At 41.8% G+C, this 21,038-nt stretch overlaps 1 protein-coding gene across 4 annotated transcripts in view; it reads right to left on the bottom strand.

The window, feature by feature from the left end:
- The window catches only part of ttll7 (tubulin tyrosine ligase-like family, member 7), a 72,281-nt gene extending 51,977 nt beyond the window's left edge, over window positions 1-20,304 (bottom strand). For 3 of the 4 annotated variants that reach the window (XM_047343235.1, XM_047343236.1, XM_047343233.1), the window contains exons 1-8: window positions 19,747-19,950; window positions 13,027-13,408; window positions 12,579-12,707; window positions 10,177-10,298; window positions 7,340-7,407; window positions 6,392-6,550; window positions 2,824-3,040; window positions 862-1,026 (exon numbers count right to left, since the gene is read on the bottom strand). In XM_047343235.1, coding sequence (XP_047199191.1) covers window positions 862-1,026; window positions 2,824-3,040; window positions 6,392-6,550; window positions 7,340-7,407; window positions 10,177-10,298; window positions 12,579-12,707; window positions 13,027-13,051 — 885 coding nt within the window. In that variant the 5' untranslated portion in view covers window positions 13,052-13,408; window positions 19,747-19,950. Of the gene's footprint in view, window positions 1-861; window positions 1,027-2,823; window positions 3,041-6,391; window positions 6,551-7,339; window positions 7,408-10,176; window positions 10,299-12,578; window positions 12,708-13,026; window positions 13,409-19,746; window positions 19,951-20,149 lie in introns of those variants that run through there. The other variant, XM_047343234.1, reaches the window with a different exon arrangement.
- Between the last annotated feature and the right edge of the window lie 734 nt (window positions 20,305-21,038).

The following is a 21,038-nucleotide window of genomic DNA, read 5'->3' on the forward strand; positions in this document are numbered from 1 at the left end:
AGGTGACGCTTTGGTGTTCCACTGGAAACAAAGATGAGAGCGGAAGATGAGAAGGTGAAAAAACGAAAGTGGATTAGATGAAAAGAAACTTTAGTGCCTTGATAAAATGAAGCACACAGAGAGATCACACAAGATGCATAAGAAGAAGAAATGTTACCGCAACAAGAACGCACTGGCCACAATAGCCTCAAGAGCCACTTCACTCAACATGAACACAAAGAAGAAGTAAAAGCTGATGAAGAGAGGAAATGAAAGATCACCCTGTGGAGAGGATGAGATTTACTTCTGAGGCTGATGAATGAAGGTAGCATGAGAGCAGACAGAAGAACAGACTGCGAGCACTGAAGGAGCGTATGGCCCAAACAACTTCAGACAGAGGGACAAGGAGACAAGGTCAAGAAGAATAGCAAGCAGCAAAGGACACAAACAGAAGAAGGGCTGATGAAAGAAAATGAACAAAGTGAAGGTGTTTGGATGAGATGAGCTCAGAGCGGTGCCCGATAGGGTGAGCGTACCCTCCTGGAATGATGTTTTCACTGAGCTCTTCCTGGAGTTAAACACAGCTCTGACGCTCACTGAATTACTGTCATAACAAATCATATCAACCATTTGCTGCTTCACTTGTGTGCTGTGTCCATTTGTCTGCTGTGTGCAACTTGTGTCGGCCCGTAAGAACAGCATGTGTATACAAGCGTGTACACACAGATTACACTAACGGATGTATGCATGTGTTGTTTGCATTTGTGGTGTGTTTTGTTATCGTCGTTGGTGGTGTAGAAGTCCACATCCGCCACAATTTATCTGAATACAACAGTGTAGTGTATCTGTGTTTGTGTCTGTTTGGGTAGACTACCCACGTACAGAGACGTCTCCCCAGAACTTGGCCACATCATAGCCGTTGGCGCGGAGGAACTCAGTGAACCAGCTAATGGATCTCTTGCTTCCTTTGTCCACTGTCTCATCTCGCTCAAAGTTCTCATTGTGTTTGTTGACGGAGTAGTTGGTCAGATGCATGTAGAGCTGGCTCTGTGGAGACAAAATGGAGTAAAGAGGGTCTTAAATCATTAACCACGTTTACATGCGCACCTGTATCCTGGTTATGAGGCTTGTGCTGCTTTTGATCATATTCAGGGTTCAGTTTACATGGAACATAAAGAAATCTGGATATTCGTATCTGCGTATACATGATTAATACAAGTATCCTGAATAGATACTGAAATTGGGATATGACGTTAACATTGTGCTTAAACACAAAGACGGGACACTTCAAAAACCTGTTAATGCACAACTGTGCATGCCAGTCATTGGACATTTGTATGTAGATGTTGACAATTGTCTTTGACCAATTTCTACATGTATTTAATTTGAAAGCAAGTACAACAGCTTCAGGAGGTGTTTCTTGCAAAGCCACTTGGAGCTGAAAGAAATCGGCCTGATTCTAGATGCTGAGCATGTGCTAACATATGTTATTGAGTGGTTGATAATAACCATCCATCGTATATAACCCTGGTGTATCCCTCTCTTTAAACACTATCACTCACAGCTGAAGACAATGCATCCTTGCCCTTAGCCTACAAGGTAATAACACTGTGACTGCTGGCCACTCCAGCCGCTGATGGCTGTCTGGGAGCCACTCTCTCTGGGATTGAACATCCATCTCCATGGCATGAATCACTCCATCATGTGTCACAGACTGAATAAGACAATCCAGTCCAACATGTCTATGTCTTCATTATCCGTGTGTGTGTTTGTGTGCGTGTGTTTGTGTGCGTCTGTGTGTGTGTGTGTGTGGTCTGTGCGTGTGTGTGTGTGTATCCCATTATCGGCAACAGGCTGTGCTTCAGCAGATGCAGAACGTCAAGGCAAATAAGAGTGGCTTGATATTAGAGATATATGCATGTGGACAATTATACTGGGCCATGTGTGCATACAGTATTCTGTTTGTGTGTATACAGTATCACGCAAGTATGTTTTTTTGTTTTCATAAAGCAATCACGCTGTGTTGTTCGTGTGTCTAATTTAATTATGTTGAGTCGCATGGCTCCAGTTCATGGCAGTGTATGACAAATACATTGCTCTGTGAATCTACTTCTTTACTCAATGTCTGACTCACCTGATTGGGCACACACTAGGTACTGATTGTTCTCCCTAATTTAAATCCATGAACAATTGTGCTTCAAGGGTTCTGACTAATAACTTACAGATACTGTAATGCTTGCAATACTAAGCTGTGGTTCTCTTATGAATTATTTTCCTAAGTGGTAGCCACAGTTTTTTTGTTTATATGTTACTACCATAACTTATTCATTAACAGGAGTCCAACAATAACAATGTTGCATAATTGTGTGGGTCTGGTGGTGCAGGTTGGTTATCCAAATGGGTTGGGTGGGTGCAGATAATAACTAGAATAGCCCTCAGTAGAGTGCATACCTTGGCCCAGGCCCAATAGTCTCCTTAATTAAATCAAGCTTCACCAAACTGCACACACCCAGAGCTATCAGTCCTCTTAATAGGCCAGGATTTTTTTCATCAAGATCCATGAATTGTGTGAACTGGATTCACACCTAAAATAACGAGTTCTTCCCTCACCTACATCACATCCTTCTACCAAATTTTGAAATAATCCAACCAGTAGTTTTTGCATAATCGGGTAAAACAGGTAGGGGTGAAAACATAACCACCAAAAAACCTTGACCCCTGCATCACTATGGTTTACAGATGCCCCAAGTATAAAGATGCATGTATTGCATGATGCATGTGTCTGCAGCTTTAAGCCCATTGTCACTATCATTATTATGATCAGTATTATTGATTGTGACTCACCAGGTTGGCCTCACTGGGTGCATGGTACTTCTCTGTGCCCATGCGAACCAGGCCGTCATTGTAGAGGAAAATGCGAAGCGGGTCACAGGACGTGACGAGGATGTAGATGCGCAGGTCAAACTTGTAACCCTCCATCAGGAAGGGCTTGTCCAGGTACTCCTGAACGATAAAGTGTTCCTGGGCTGGCAACTTCTCACAGTTACGGATAAGCGAGATCCTGGATAGACAGAAACTTTATTAATCCTCGGGGGGGAAATTGGGGTGTCGTCAGCAGCATAATAAAATATGGCATGGTAAAGACAAAAAAGATAATTAAAAAATGATAGATGGGAGCATAGCGGGGACCATGAGCATGACTGATGACATTGGCACTGTCCTATATTTATATATGCTGAGGCAAAAAAAGAATGGGCCAAACAGTATACAGGTTGTATGGGTTTCAACACAATATTTAATTTCACAGTCATCTGGAAAAGTTCTAGAAAAGACGAGCTGTATTTCTGGGGTGTCGCATCTGACTACACTGCTGATACGTTCAATCTTCACATCACAGATTAAATTTCCCCTGCTCCTGTTTTAAAACCATGAATATAAAGCGTAATAATCTACAGGAGTAATAGATGCAATCTGAGGAGAAGATATGTACACACTGCATGGAATCATTTTTTACATTTACATTAATTACATTTAGCCCTTGGGAGTAAAAGGGTCAGAGCCATGGTGCCCTGATGGTTTTCATGTGACCACCACTGCTGCAGAACCTTCACTGAAAACATGTAAATCAGTGAGCTCAGCGTTCCTGAGGTCTAGCATGAGCAGGACAAGCTGTTTGGCTCTGTGGGGCATCGAGCGTTCCAAACATTTTGTTCCTCTGGCCTTCTAAATAAAACGGCTGAAAAATAAACGTACGTAAAACAGACAGGTACAAAACAAATGCTGGTTTGTCCGAGCAATTCTCTGCGAGCATCTGGAGAACATTGGGATTTTATTTATTTTTTTCGCTCGGCCTAAATTGCACAGTGCATCAAATGCTGGAGCAGGGTCTTTTGGCCGTGTGCAGGTTAATAGGAGCAGACACTTTGCTTCGTTTTAACCTCCACCCTAATTCATTTGCTTTGGTCTCCTGTCACTCACACTCAGGCCTTAAAGTATGCAGACCAGTACTCGACTGTGTTTGAGTTGTGTTAGTTTGTGTGCATCCATGTGGCTGTGCAACCGAGGGTGAGGGGCAATATTTTCAAAACTTTGTGTGTGTTAAAGTGTGTGTGTCTATCCATATGTGTGTCGGTGTTCGTGTGTGTGTGTGCAGAGAGGGTGAGGGGTCGTTCTTAAACAATCTCCCACTATGTATAAGTCCCGGTACTGACCTATATCACCGACACTCACAAATAAGACCCACTTGGGCTAAATTGGTTTCATGCACAACCTGGAATGCTCCACTATACACATGCAGACCACAGGACACAATATTTTGGCGAAGTTGCAAAGACCTCATTGTTCAAAAAAAGTATATTTTGAGGTATTGAGATTTTGTGGCACAGAGCCACCAGAGAGCAAACATTGTTCTGTTCCTGTGGCTTCGGTAATCACAGCCAGAACATACGGCATCGTGGGAACAGTGCAGACTGTGTTGTTGTTATGTAACGGAAGAATTCACCTGCTCAGTTAACTCAGTTAAAGAGGCTATATTTTCCAAAAACCAGAGTGTGAATCTAGATTGGATCAGGTATCATCTTTCAGGTTATGATGAAATAAAGTCTTTGTTACAGCACTCTTCTTTTCAGAGGTCTGATAAAACCTTCCCATCTTTTAGATCTGCCTTGGTGTAATGTTGTTGTTACGTCGGGTTTATCAATCACCACTTTCACCCACCAGCTAAAAGACAGCTGTATTAAAGAAGAGCGCCTGCTTATCACGGCTCTTGAACACAAAAGAACAGGGAGAACTTGATGGGAGCCTGACCGATGATGTGAGGGGCCCTCCTAACTGGCAGACAGCATGCTGAATGATGAGGACAGGGTTAACAGTGTTAGTTAGTCGTGGAGGAGTAGCTGAGGAGTAGACGACATGATTGATGAGCCGGGGTGTCAGATAATCACGGCCCACTCTCCCCTGCCTATTTAATTTGGCACCGGAGGGAATCTCGCCTTTTTAAGCCCCACACGCGCTTTTATTTTGTTTCCCTTATAACATGCCGCGCTTCAGACACAAACAATAACTTCATTTCGTTGGCCGACGGAAAAATAAATTACAGGGGGTAGATATAACTTAATTTCCTGCCGCGTCACACCATGCAAAAAAAATAGAGAACAATCTAATCTTGTGAGCTGCCCACCATTGAGTGGTTGAGCTAAACTCATCATCTTTCATATTCTTAATGTATTGCAATAATTCAGCCTTTGCAGCCTTTTATTCTTTAATAAATAAGGGCTTAGTGCTGCATGGAGTTATAAGTAATGCTCACATTATACCAGAAAGGACAAATTCAAAGAGAATGAGAGGTAAAGGTGAAGCACAATGAGCCATTTGTACTTCAATATCCCCACCTATTGGTACCAGTGATGAATGCACTCCAAAGTATTTCTTCTTACCATGCACATCAGGGTTCACATTTTCAAAGAAAAATAAGTCAAAAAGAATATTTAATAAATGTTTTGCAATCTAAAAACTTTCAACCCACTCATAAGTGCTCAAGAGCGCACTGTGCAAAGAAAACTTTTTTTTTACATTACAGAGGACCCTGTATTTTTGCAAGATCATAACATTCAAAGTTTGGCCTGTTTTTACTTTATATGTAAGTCGTGTGAAATAGAAAAATGAAATAGAATTCTTCGTAAACCAGTTACACTTGTTGAACTCAACCTTGCTTCACCTCCACATACAGGAACTGGTTTTAATTCTGTTAACAGCCAAATTAGTTAGTTTGACTCATTCTAAAAAGCAATAGAATAATTTAGTATTTGTGTTGTTGACCACTTCTTCGAATATTTTTTGCATCCTTTTTTAAAAATCACATATTCTGGTCAGAGAAGACCAAATTCTATTTTCCCAGGGAGCTTCCTAATTCACATAAACTCCTTCTGGGAAGGACAAGTTACCCTTAATGCGTTGTAGCTGAGGTCTTCTCCCAGTAAGTGGCACCGGAAACATCTCCAAAAGTCAGGAAGCCTATTTACTAGATGACCAAACTAGCTCAAAGGGTTCTTCTTCTTATTATCTGAATACTCCACAAATTCAGCTGTCAGGATTGAGAAATGCATATGTGTGTCTGTGTGTGTGTGCACGTGTTTTTCTCCCTCCACTAGCAGCGATAACTTCTGATTTATGGAGAGTGTGACCATCAAGGACAATGAGGCCAACAGTGACATTCACCTACACTCTCAGCATGATGTTTCCACAGACGTCCATGTCAGGGTCAAAAACCTCTTATTGTCTTGTTTTGCTGTGCTTGTCCTTTATTTGTTCTACCGCTAACATCCTCATTTAACTCACTCTCTTGCTTTCTATCCGTGCTCATACTATTGATGTGTTGAGATTGCTCTGGGGCACTTGGCGCCCTCTGACCTACCCGTGACCCATGGCTCCGTTGGCAGGTTTGACGATAAAGGTCTTCTGTTTGCGTTTCCTGCGCAGTTCTTTGACGTAGTTCTGGAACTGAGTGTACTCAGCTGGGAAGATCCAGGTCTTGGGTATGAAGCTGTATTCTTGAGGCTGGATCTTGATCATTCTGGTGAGACGGGGAGGAAGTCAATTTTAGTTTTTTGTTCAAATGAATATGATCTACTTTTCTCATTTTAAGACTATCCATTCATCCGTCCATCCATTATCTACGCCATTTACCCTGTTGAGGGTCACAGGAGGAGGTGGGAGCCTATCCTAGCTGGCATTGGGCTAGAGGGGGGGTACACCCTGGACAGGTCACCAGCATGTCACAGGGTCGACTACCAAATTTTCAGCATTTTCAAAAATAAAACAATCTCTATTCACACAAATTTTGCCTCCAGTGGTTTTCTTCCGGAAGGGGGTCATGTGATGTGTCTAGGTCACATGTGTGTTTAAGCGTGTCTGGGCCAGTAGTGTTTCCAAACAACTCCCTTTTAGCGGCTCTAAAACTTGGACACCAGGACTATCAGTAGCAGAGTTGATGCATTTTCAAAAAATAAAATCCATAGTATTATGGATGTAGCAAAAGACCTACATTCTATTTAATTACACTAATCTGCATGTCTTTGGACTGTGGGAGTACCAAGAGACATTTTTAGATGTACATGTTTTAATATTATAATTAGCATTTTTTTTGTTTAAATGACATCCACCTACATTCTCTTCATTAACATAAGTGTCTTCTTCTTTATTGGCTTTAGCTGGTAAAGGGGGAATACCACAAGTCACCAGTTGTAATGTCTATGGGAGCGAGCTGGTTAAACACTGAGCTTTGAAATACTCCTGCTTCTGCACATCATCAACTGAACCAAAGAAATCTAATGTTCTGTGTTAAGAGAGACAGAAAACTTACTTGGACATGTTTCTTGCTAGGCAGTCTTTCCGGCAGATTTCGCCCATGCCAGGGAAATGGTTAATTCTCTGCAGAGGGACAGGCAGACATAATAATGCTGTTAGGGCCATTACGCCACTCAATTTCACCCCCACCCCTTCATAAAAATGAGCACATTAAAGGCAGCAACCTGAAGTGAGCTTACAATGTCCTGACATTTATGCCCAATTACGGACTCAAAACAAAAAGGTGACGCTGAGACCTTTCTCAACCCTTATTTAGTTTACCATGTTTTTTTTATACTTTAAAAGGTTGGGGAGGAAAGAGGCGAGGAAAAAAAAAGAAGATCAATCTCAACTCCGAGGGGCCGAGGTAATTGGTTCTGCATCACAAGCTCCTGCAGTGACAGTTGAATGAATTGCTTTGAGTGCGTCGAAGGAGGGGGGGGCGGGGGGTAAAGGAAAAAACTCTGGATTTTCTGTATTCTTTGACCAAATGAGCCTGAACAGGGGCGTTAATTAGGCTCGTATGAACTGAAACTTGACAGCAAACTCTCACAGTACATCACTAAAAAGGGAAAAATTAGCAGAGGGAGAGAGAGAACGAGGGGAGGGAGGGGGTGGGGGAGAACGGAGAGTGTAAAAGGAATCTGTGATTATTATCCAAACGAGACAGACGTAATTAGGGATTCGGAAGAATTGCACAATTATGCCAATGCTGTGAGACGACATGGCTTACGCAGGGAAATCAAAACCAATTGTTGAGGGACTCCTACTTTTCATCTGAGACATTATCTCATGAAACAGCACAGCAGCACGAGGGAACGAGTGAAAACAATCGAGAGCAAATCACCAGTTCTGTGTGAAACATTAGCCACACCGCAACATGTTAAGCTGTTACAGTATTTGTAATATTCAATCTGCTCAGCTGAACTCTTGCTGCCCCTATCCTACCTAACAAGATATACTCTTTCTGACCATTCTGAAATTGTATCGATCATTAGTACCCCCTCTAATCAAATAAGCACTCGTTAAGACGGATGGCGAACGCTGGAAGGAGGGGGGGGAGCAGTCAAGATCACGCAGCAGGACAGGGAGGTCAAACAGAGGTAAGATCATTCTCAGAATAGCACACACAACTCAGAGCAACCCTTGTTGTTTAGGCCTGTCTTATCAACATCACTGGTGACATTTGAAACCTGGCCCACCACCCCCTGCTGCTCACAACTTGTCAGTCTAACTGTCAGTCTTCCATCTGTCTCAGTGTAGGCTCTGTTGTTACCTCTGCCGCTCACTCTGTCCGCCCCTCTCTCCTATTTGCTATTCACCCTCTTACCTCCCAGGGTCTAAGGGAAAGCAGATGGGCAGATTCATAGGCTGTCCATCTTCACGTTTTTTCACCCCTCTGTTCTCTTTTATTCTGATGTTTACTATTTCAATTGAATCGTCTTTGCTTCCCCCAATTTCATCTGTTCCAAATGGCTATATATACCATTTCCTTTTCAACTGCACTCATTACTTTTTCCTTATATTTTCTATTATTTTACTTCCACTGGGGACAGGTATAAGATATAAGTTGGTAGGGCACCCAATATGCCCCAGGTGAGGTGAAAATGATCGGGTTTATCATGTTCAGCAACCTGACCCATGGTTTTCATGAAAACTTCCCAATTTACATAAACTGTGTGCAAATATGATCATTTCTCGAGACTAACTGAGTAAGGATAATATAAATTACCCCCCTACTATTAAGGAATACATCTCACTTTGAAATACTTCTTAATAAAACATGCAACATGGTATTTTGCACATTTATCCCATTTAGTTGAGTCAATGTTTCTTCTGATTTAGTTTTTTGTAAAGTCCTTTGAGATTTGTGATTTGTCTACATAATAACACTGGCTTTACTTGATGAAGTAACTCACCCTTATCGCTCCTCCTATCTTTATAGATATGTGTATTAATACATTTAAAATAATATGTTGTGCCCATGTGTTTATACAGCTTAGGGTTACATTGTTTTGCATAAAAGGCTTCAGTGCAATCACTTTTACATTCACATAAAAGTGTCAATAAAAATCTAAATTCTCTTTATTCTTAACAATTTACAAACTTATTTGTAGGCATGTGACATTTCTTCACTGCTGAGCTTAACCAGCAATATTCGTTTGTGAAGCTTTGTTGTCCTCACATGTAATGTGTTGTACATGTACTAGCAAATAAAATGACTGTATATCTGGTAACAGGGATAAATTTAAGGTATTTTCTGTTTAAATGTTTTTCGACTGTAAGTGTGAATAAACCTTTTGTTCCAGAGCAGACTTGTTTATATTTTACTGAAGCATGAGGCTTTGTATCAGAGTGGTTTTAGTTTGTTCAATTGAATCAAATGTAGGAATGCTTTGTGCTCAAGGAATCTGCAGAAATTCATGTTTAACCAAAATAGGAAAAGAAGGGTTTTGTTTTTCTTCACCAAAAAAAGTATTTAGATATGCACTGTTTCATCACTTTCACCTTTTCTCTTTGGGAACACATCACCTTATCTTTTAGAGATACACTATGAGAGGCATGTTATTTTGTTTCTTAAGACAGATGAACACAGACGTGCTCCTCAAAACCTATAATTCCCACTTTTACCCAGTTCCACTGGGAGCTCACAGGAGGGAGATGATCAGTAACATAATCCTTGGCTGTTTGCCACTGAGCAGTTTTATTGGAGCACGCTGTAAAGGTTCAAATCCAGACATTTCCCCATTCTGTGAAGAAATTGAATCTGCCACCCTTTGGGTCATAAACTCCCCTCTCAAGCCTCTGGGTTACCAAGGTGTGCTGAGTTGACATGGCAGCCACGCAGCGTACCTGATAATTCCGGAGCTCAGCGATTTTCTCGTGCTGCACGGCCGAGTCATTCCAGATGAGGTTGGCCGTCTCGTCTTCGTCCCGGGTCTTGATGAAGTCCATCTCATTGATGACAATGCGAACTGAGGGGAAAAACACTCATTAGACCGTATTCCATTAATTGAACACTGTGATTTAAATAAACTATAGATTCTTTCTTTAGGAAAATCCTCACAGCTTTTTTCATGGTGACCACTGACTGATATTGATGCAAAAATGGGGAAATTATATTTAGACCCACAAATCAAATATTTCTACTCTATAGATCAGTGTTTCACTCCAAAAGTTTGCTTTGCTTCAATTCTGTTTTTGCATACATTAAGAGAGAAATGGGTCCTGGAGATTATAGATCAAAAAGCTAACAGCAATATTTACCATTCATAGGATGGTAGCAGAGCAGCCAATCGTAATGTCTCTCTTCAAAAAAGATAAATTAATTGTCCATAATGCATTTAAATCCCAGAGGAAACCCCACAGTATTAGAGATAGGTGGCAAGCCCATTTTGACATTAATCCAACAACTATTCATTATTCAGTGAGTAATGAAAAATTCATATGCCCTAACGAAACGGTATTAATTAATTTTCTTGAAAGCCTTCACAAACCTGGAGAAGGCTTGCCTAATGTTGCATGATGGCATTTGAATGGGAAAAGGACGGTTTCCATGTGACTTCATCCATCTGTAAACGTTGAGGTAGTAGAGGCTAACAGTGTTTTGCTAACTGGAACAGGGTGAGTTTACATCACAGCAGGCCGATGCCTACAGTCCCCGGCAGGGGCTTTCAGTACAAACCTGTAATCAATCCTTTCTTAAATATCTAACTACGCATATAAATCTTTAGGCCCTGAGATTACATTCCCTTCTCAGTGGGTGGGAAGCAAATTTCCAACACCATTTTCCCTGACCTTTAACCTTTACCTGGGATACTATAAATCCTAAAACAAAAATAGACAGGTGCGAAAAAAGTAACAGCAAAAATGAGCCATCCATCTGGCCCTTAGTGTTAATTTCCCTCCAAAATAGCCGTGCACTACCCGCAGAATGACCACTGAGAGGGTCTCGTCACAGCTAGCGAACTGACTCACAGCTAGACTCCCATCTTCCTGCAGAATCCCGCCCGCCCCTAACTTCTACTGGCTGCTGCTGACTCCTTAGTTTCATGGGCTGTACTTCACCCCTGAGAGCTGTGCTGCCACACAATATACAGAGCAGGCGAGGACTGCTTACTGCGCTCTTTTGGTCGATCTCAAAAAAAGAAAAAGGAAAAAAAACTCACTGCCAAGTTAAATTACCTCAATAGAGATTTATGTACGTGTGGCCGAGGCCGAGCTTTCTCCCTGTGAACAGTTTCCCTGAACTGGAATAGCTTTAATTTAAGACATTATCGCAATGACCTGCGTCAAACAATCTGCCACCGCAAATTATTTTTTATAGTCGAGACAACATTGTGATTGGATTTGTGGTGTTTTCAGGGACTGACTGAGCCGTACTGAGAACTGTTCCTGAAACTAACACACAATTCACTGTGTCACTGTACATTAATGTTGCCCGCTGGACCATCCAACACGCTGGTCCTGCTCGCTCATGGAAATAAATTTAGAGAATCTAAATTCAGAAGCTTGAATTCTGAGGGGTTTGTAGTGTACACACTTTCACCAGATCTGATATAAATAGCTTATACAATCAATTCATATTTAATGTGTGTTTGTTAATATTAACATGTTAAGTGTAGTATCTTGAAAAAAAAGAATAACTGAATTTATTACCTCTGTGCATTTGTTTGTCAGCAGGTTCGTGCCAAAACTACTTTAAGGATTTACAAGAAACTTGGTGGAAGTTTTATTGACATTTTCACAGATTTACGAGGGAATAATTCATGTATCTTGATGAAAAGATTCAGGCATATTTAGAGGACTGATATATATGAGTGTGTGCAATTTGGTGGGGCTTGATTGAATTTACAGGAACCTCTGGGCCTTGGCGGAGTGCCTTTCTAGTATTAATGCTGCAACTGAAACCACAGCCACTTACACCACTTCTAAACCTTTTCAGGCTACTTGTTTTGTTTTCCAACAAAAAACATCTTTACTTGGATAATGTACAACGATGAAAGGGTTTCATCAGCCATCTCGCAGAAAGCCTCTTTCATCCTTCAGTGGTTTCTCATTCAAGATGAACTCTGAGATCAAAAGGTATTTCAACTCTGTACACTGACGTTTCTGTAGTGTACATGCCTTAGTTAGCGCCTTCTCAAACCTGTCTTTATCAAGTCTAATAATCTTTACTGAACATTTTTATGTGTTGCTGTTATAACTGCGATTTCAAAATCATTTTAACATCACAAGAGGCAGGGTTACCGTACCGATCTCATATTTGGTGCCAGCAACATTGGCGTTGATCCTGCCTTTTTTCTTTTTCATGTGTGCCTTCCTGCCGCTGCTCTGGTAGGAGCCCACAGATGGCCTCTTCATGGGGGACGCTCCTTGATCCTCTGGAGGAAGAGACAGCACACAACAAAACTAGATACAGAGACAGCTTGTGCTCCTGACAGGGGGGGGTACAAGTCACTGGAGTTTTCAAATATAATTCTCTCATATCTGCAGGGGTTTTAGTTGAGTTGTCTAAGGGTACTTTATTTATACATGTATGCGTATGTGGCTCTAAGCATGAGAGACTAGTACAGAAGAAAAGGCAGGTAGGTAGAAGTATGGACTGGTGTCCGGGCTTATGTGTGCTCAACAGTGTATAATATGCATACAGAATAACCCTGTCGGTCATGGAGAGTTGAGAGTTGGACTACTCTTACTCACCTCCATCATTGGGAGGGGAGGGCATCTCAGGGGCTGGAGTAGCGAAGGGGCAAGCCGAGCTTTCTGCCAGGCTTGGTGGGCGGGCTTCGCAGGGGAACTCACTGCACCCTCCAAGGGCTCTCTCACACTCGCTCTAGTTAGTCTTCTAGGCTGTGTGGACGATGCGTTTCGGGACGGCCCTGTGGATCATCTGAGCATCTCCCCAGTGCCCCTCAGCAGCGTTGAGAGTAGCAGAATCTGAGCAGGCACTGGAGTTTGAAGGGGTGGTGGGGGAAGAGCGGGAGGGGGAGGGACTCTCAAGGGTCTACACAGCCCCAGCTTATTTACAGACCCCGAGAGGAGAAAGGGAGGGAGGGGTGGACCGAGGGAAAGATAGGAATGCCTGTGGAGGAGAAGAAAAAAGACCTTTTACAGCTGCAGAACAGCAGCAGTATGAGCTGACTGCTCAGAGGGAGTCTGCGGTGCACAAGTGTGGATTAGCTGGACCTGAGTGTGTTGGACATGCGTTTGATTCAAAGCAGCAGCAACGGCAGCACACGGGCCTATCACAGTCTACATCAGTCAATCTGACATTGATCATAGCAGTTCAGGGAGGAATCCGTGCAGCTCTGACACCGCAGAGCCGTACGGATGAAATAATCTAAAGCTGTGTGATGTCCGCTGGACTAATTGGTATTCCATGGAACCACTGTGAAATATTAATGCGGCTGTCAAGTAAAAAGAGTTTGCAGCATCTCATTGTGTCTAATGCTTATGCCAGCTGGGTTTCATTGTATGGCTGGGAGGTCACTTCATTCAAACAGATGGCATCTTTACAGTGGTTTGTTAAAAGGATGCTTCAGGCCATGAACAATGTGCGAAATTAACACCAGTCCCCAGCCAAAGTCTGTCATTGTTTGGCTGCAGTCTGCGTGTGTGTGTGTCATCAAACCATTTTTGGAGGTAATCAACCAATGCTGAGATGTCCTCTCACATCAAATGTTTGTTGGCTAGAACAGCACAGTGACTCAGTGGCTAGAAGCGCTACCTCACAGCAAGAAGGGGCCGTTTGAAGCCCTGTCGTCTTTCTGTTAGATTCATGTGTTCCTCTTTTTGTCACTGCGGGTTCTTGTGTCTACATTCCTCCCATTCTCAAAGACTTAGTAGCATTGACGTAGATCGAGGACTTCTAACCAACCACAGGTGTTAATATGTGTGACTCCATCCAGCGATAGACTCTAGCAAACCATAAATTGTTTCCCCCACCTCACTTGGAGCGCTTCCAGCTGCTTATATGAGCCCCACAAATCAAATGGTGCTAAATGTTTGGTCACAATGATCCTTACAAATGGACTGAGGGGTCAGAAGCTGTCCTCCCTCTTCCAATCACAGAAGGAACCGTATATTTATCAGCACTAATCTTTTTTTCTTGTGAATTATGGGATAGTAAAAACTCTTCCAAGTCATATCACTTAAATAAAATAAGGGAGAAAATATCCCTCTTTGCTTGACCTGGCCAAACCCATAAACATATCCATCCTGTGAAATGCCTCTTTTTTCTTTTTTAGGGGCCACATGCCAAAATGACTGAGAGCCACTGCTTTGTGTGTTTTAAGTTTCCAATTTGCTGGCAAATGGTCATAGTTGCGTCTCTTTAAAACTCAGGGGAGTTAACCGTGCTTGGTCCTTATGATATTGCATCCAAGTGACACAGTTATCCACTCAGCCTCTTCCTACGGTTGGAAAGGGGAAAATATCAGTATGAAGATGTCATGATTTTATAGAGGAAAAATAATCACAAATCATCAAAAAAGTAAAGCTAAACAGATTCAGGAAATTGGTCAGTGGGATAAATTGACACATATAAAGACCATGTCAATAAATCAATAAGTAACATAAACTAGTAAGGCTACAGTGTGCCGTTTCATGGTGCTTCTTATACATTTCATAAAGAGATCAACAGTAGCCTCTAGTGGTGAAAAGCCCTGTTCCTCTCTACCAATATATTCTGTCCACACACGAGTCAGATACACCTCAAGATGCACATGTACACAAGTTAAAATATATGCACACAATCTGACTTAAAAAGCAACCATGTTGATTTGATTAATATCCTTTGACAAATCAGATCGGGGAAACAATCCAATCTCGTCTTTGCTGTCCGCCTATCGCTCTGTCTGTGCACATTGATCCTGGGGAGGACGGAGACTGGCGTGAGATCAACAGAAAGGGGGAGAGCAACAACAAAGAGTCAGAGTGACAAAAAGAGGCAAGCTGTGCTGTTGACAACCTGCCCCCACCTCCTGTCGCTGTACTGGCTCTCTGTACAGGAGGAACAGAGAACGCTGTCTCAGTAAGTGCACTGGACCTCATTGTCATGTAAACCCTCTGGAGCAAGGAGGTCAGATCAGACAGACGCATATGATGTGACTAAACGTCTAGAAACACACACAAGTTGAGGGCACATGGATTACCTTTACTAGATGGTGATGCTGAATGTACTTGTTCAGCACAATATCACATTCATTTAAGGAACAATAGTTTTATCAATCAATCAACCAATCAATCTCAATATTAACAGGTACTGGGGAAGGGATATAATTAATCTCATAAATTCCAAGTGAGGAAACACCAAATCCAGTAAAAAAAACGATAAAATGATCAAGAGAAAATAATATAACCCTAAGATGAGTTAATAAACATAAAATAATAAGTAAAGTAAGGTATTTAAGTGAAAACAATTCCAGGAAAGTAAAATATAGATAACCTCTTAATTTTTTGTCCCAGTTTAATAATAATCAATGGTGTAAATCTGTTTCAGATCTTTGGCTTCAAAGAGTTGATATTTGACATAAATCCAGTTTTCACTGATAATGTGATTGAATTTCTTTTCTTAGTAAAATGTCTCAGCTTTTCATTTGCCTGGCAACAGATCAACATAAGATGAGGCCGTTTGGTCACACACTGATGGATGAGCCAGTAACAAGAGACTTTCCTGTGTTTTCATCATTTGTCTTAGTGGCAGTGGTGGTTATCAACCACAAGAGGGCCTAGTTTTACTGTCACCTACATGACACAAGAATTCAGCTCAATCACCATATCCATACATTAAGTTTTTTGATTAAAAAAAAAAAGACTTATTTTAATATTTAATAACCTCTTTAAGGAGAAATAATGTGAGATTTATATTTATTTTTCTTTTTATCTTATTTTGTTTGGTTTAATCTTCTGTGTTCAATTTTCATTGTCTTGATAATATTTTGTGTTTTTTACATATTAAATTTAAATTTGCATCTGCTTATATGTAAAGAGTACATGTTTGCCTTTTTGTAAATTTGTATTTCTGTTAATGAAGTAAAAAAACAGCCCTCTTCAACACTGGATTTGGGTCAACGAGAAGAAAGAAAACATTTGTATGTGCAAAATCTCTCCTATATATCCAATCTTAGTAAAAGGGTTAGTTTCTAATGAAGTAGAAATATTTCAGCACTAATCCAAACCATACTGCACTGTCTTATATAAAATACTACACTTTGCTGAAGCTTCATTAAGCTGCTTTCCTTGGGTATATTTTTTCAGTTTCTATCATGTTAAGTATCAATATTAGAATATCCTCAAAACAGGTTTTTTTTTTAACTTCCGTAAATTACATTTCACTGCAAGGACTAGAAAACATAATCACATCTAATCCTTAAGTAAAGTATTAACTACAAAATCTTAACCAAATCCCTTCCTCTCTGTCAATGTCATTAATCCTGAGACGGAGCAATGACACCTTTTCTCCAACAGAGTGCGCCAGAGGGAAAAAGGAGCAGAGCTGAATGGGCAGAGCTCCCATAGATGCTGAGCTCATGCAACTCCTCCCTGTTACACACACACACGCACACACGCACACGCACACACGCACGCGCACACGCACGCGCGCGCGCACACACACACACACACACACACACACACACACACACACACACACACACAACACCACACCACACCACACAACACAACACAACACAACACAACACAACACAACACAACACAGAAAGGCTTTATTACAGAGAGTCAGCTCTACATGCTGCTCATCTGCAGCACTCTCTGTCACTGGCTTACATGCAAAACAAATACACGTCTGTCTTTCAGGTCATTGTTATGCATAGTCTTCCCCTCACATCCCTGTGCAAGTTGGTAACATCTGTGTTTGTGGTTCTCTTTCCGAAATGTGTATTTGTTTTGTCACACATTTACTGATAAGTGGCTCAATTTAAAAAGGCCATAGAGAAATTCATCTTCACGCCCATATTATCACCACTATCATTAGATGATGGTGCTTCAGAAATACTGTATCCTCTTTTATATCAGAGGCAAAGCTGCAACGACAGCACAAACAGCACTACAATGAGTGTGAGCCAAAGGAACCAAAGCAGCAGGTTCAGTGGTGTCACACCTATTACACAAGTCCCTTCAACAAGCAGCAGGTCGTCCCCCGAGGGGTTTGTTTTATGTCCTCACTGCCCTACATGAAACTACATCTTGAAAGCAGTCGTCAAATACTGAATCAATAGAGACGCTCTGGGAAACACCACTTAGCTTTGTGTTGAAGAGCAGGGTTTGCAGACACAAGCTCTTTTCTCTACAGTACATGTGCTGTGCCCCAATCTTGTCATTATAGCAGGGCCGGGACCTCGGGGTACGTATGACCCTATGACCATTCAAAAGGGCAGAGACCCTGGCTAACAATGGAGACACGTTGAACTGTTACACATCCTCGACTGGAAAACAAATGTAAACAAAGGAATATTTTGCTGAACATGGAGCTTCTGTCATACAAATAGTACACATCCCTTTTCATAGCATGTTTTCTCACATTTAAAAGGAACAAAAGACCATCTGTAAAAGATACTGTGAACTGGTAAGTTCCCTTTTTTTTTTTTTAAACGCTTCCACTTTCCATTATCTATTTGGCCACGACCACTACATTGTCCTTCCAGGAAAAATCTTAGCTGCTCTCACAGGACAGTAGTTGGTCTAGAATTGCCAGAGAAACTAAAATTAGCTAGAACCAGTGACCCAACACCGGCTTCATGCCTTTTTTCCAGATATGAGGAGGAACAAGTGTGGGAGCTGTCAGCCCACAGTGTACTGAAATACACCAACAAACAGCCCAACGTTCATCCTAACTTTACATCAGAAAGAATCTACAGGGATGCAGGCAAAATGGCCCAATACAAAATTCAACTGCTGTTGTATAAATGTAAATGTATATTCACAACAACCTCGCCTGACCTTATTTTCTGCCAATGTACACATAGGCGTGTTGTCAATTAATCAATAAAATTTGAAATGTATTGCCTATATTCACGAATCACACTTTGTATTATATGACTTAACAAGGTGCAACACACACAAGCACCTGTACAATGGACACATCTGTAAATCTCTTTTCAATCATTTGCATTTATATACTCATACAGAATATCCTTTTTTTGTGTTGTACTATATATATAATATAACATATATACATAATATTTGGTGTTCTGGATTAGAGGGTCACAGTGTCTAATTTCTTAGTTGTAACATGGATATGTACACAGAGACGATTCTTGGTCTAATGTGCATGTGAACAGTCAAACTGTAAGAAACTTAGGGTACAATAGAAACATTTTAGTGTTATACCACATTGGAGGGAACAGATAAGAAGTTTGTGTCACTAGGAGTCATGTCAAGATTGTTATTATTTTCTAAAGAATGGAGGCTGTCTCAAGGTACAACTTATTCCAATGCCAGAGACCGGATGGCACAACACATAAAACATCTTAACCTATTTCTTTCTCATTTGCAAAATGTAAGACATCAAACGATGTGTAAATCACAAAATCTTTGACAACCTATAAATTTAAAAACTCCAAGATTCATGACAATAAAAGGACTATACATCATCATCATCATCATGTCCCTATCAGGGGCAGCATTTCAGAGGTTGTGCTGTTGATATTATTATGTAATCTGTCAGTGTGGGTCATCTGCAGGGTGCTGTGGTGTGAGAGTGGCACGTTGGACTGAAAAACAGACAGGAATATATCAAATGACTCTTCAAACACCACATCCCATCATGCAACCCACCAGACTGTGAGATCTACGTAAACATGAGCAACAGACCTGCGATGTCCATACAGAGCAGGTTTGTTTGCAAAGCTAGCCCTGATTGCTAAGGAGCTATGCTACTGTAAGGACCCTGTCAATGGAAATCAGTCAATATGGTATCTTCCAGATCACAGGGAGGACTGAAGGCCCCCCCACCCCCCTTCACAGACACTGTGTGTTTTGGGATTAGCGCTAAAGGGATTTCATAAATCTGGCGTTTTGGTATATTGGCTATTAATGGTTTCGAGGAAAACGTGTTGCGCTCGTGATTTAACGTGACACAGCCTGGAAACGTGTGTTATTGCTGTGTGTTAAATGCTAGCACGCTGAAGCTAACGCCAGGTTAGCCACTTGTATAAAGCAGGTGGCAGGAGCACACGGGGAAACAAGCCAGTCAATGCTACACAGTCAACTCCGAGGTAGAAACGTGACAACATGGACGGTTTTAAACACGTAGAGAATGAGGACGTGTCTCTTTCAGCACAATTAGATAAAAACCCCAGAGTGAGACACCGTGGAAGGACTCGAAGGAAACATAATGACCCTGCACTGCTCCGTTAGCTTAGCCGCTGCCGTGCGATGGATGGAGAGCAGTGCGGTTACCTTCTTTATTCCAGACACAGGCGGTGCACCAGCTCCTCTGCCGGGCTCGTCCCAACCCCACTGTCGCCGTGAAGAGAGACACCCAGACCCGGGACTACCTACAACCCCGCGCCGGTGTTCATAGCGTGTACATGCGTTACTACGGCGGACTGACAAGACGCTGGACACCAGGATCCTGGGCTTCTTCTCCCGTGCGCTACTGGAGCGAGTCCACGGGCAAAACCACTCGCTCCAGAGAGGGGGTGGGGGGGGGGACAGCGAGCTCTGGACGAAGTGCTGAAGTTTGCATTCTCAACCTGGCACCGGCGTCATATTAAAGTGAGCCGCAGGGAGCACGTGCCAAGTCAACGTATTTTATTTACAGCCATTAGCAGGACTGGGAGTCGAGGAGATAAACACTCACCGGTGCTGGGAGGGAGTATTCCCCGCAGCCTGAGCTCACAGCGGAGGTTTCAGTGCGGCTCTTCTCTTCCTGATACACAGAGAGAAGCTACCTAGCAACTGTGCGTGCGTGTGTCTATGTGCGTCTGTGTGTGTGTGTGTGTGTGTCGCTGGCCATGGTGCTAAAAATCCACCCTGCTGCTGTCAGTGGGCGTGACCTGCTCAGAGGTCACTAACGTGTCATTCACGTGTGATGGGTGTTGAGGTGCCAAAGAATCTAAAGTTCTCTCAACTGTTTAGATATTATTTCAAAAAGTCTTTTGTCCCATTTGCATGACCCGTAAACTTTTTAATATTACAAAAGTTTTCTCTCAGGCTCTCGAACCCAAAGCTTCAAAACTTAAAACGATTCAAATTTTTACTTGAATCATCTCGAGTGTATGAAGTATTACCTCTAAGTTCATTATCTCCTGAATAGATTTGAGTTTATATGCTTATTTTGTATTTGTTTGAGGTCACTCAACCAACTATCTCAATGGGTGACGGATGCTTCTGAAGCTGAGCTGGTAGACTGAAATAAAACAATGAATTAAACTATATCGCACACAAATCGCAATAACAGTTCAAAAGGTAAGAATTTGAAGTTTTGTTACTTTGTCAGTAACTGGTGGCTCACCTTTGGTCGCAATGAAACAAGGTTTATTCCATAGATGTGTTTCCATCTGAGATGTCTTTGCTAAAAATGTTCCCCTGCTTGGCTCTCAAGCTGCAAAACTACAAAAAAAGTCAACTTTTTCTTCCAAATACATGTGACTTTAAAGGACAGCATCACAATCTGCAAAGTTTAGATTTTTTTAACTTTACTGTGAAAAATGCCTCATTCCAATTTCATAGGAAAAAAACTGAAATCC

The sequence above is a fragment of the Hippoglossus stenolepis genome, chromosome 14 (assembly GCF_022539355.2).
Source record: "Hippoglossus stenolepis isolate QCI-W04-F060 chromosome 14, HSTE1.2, whole genome shotgun sequence".
NCBI lineage: Eukaryota > Metazoa > Chordata > Actinopteri > Pleuronectiformes > Pleuronectidae > Hippoglossus > Hippoglossus stenolepis.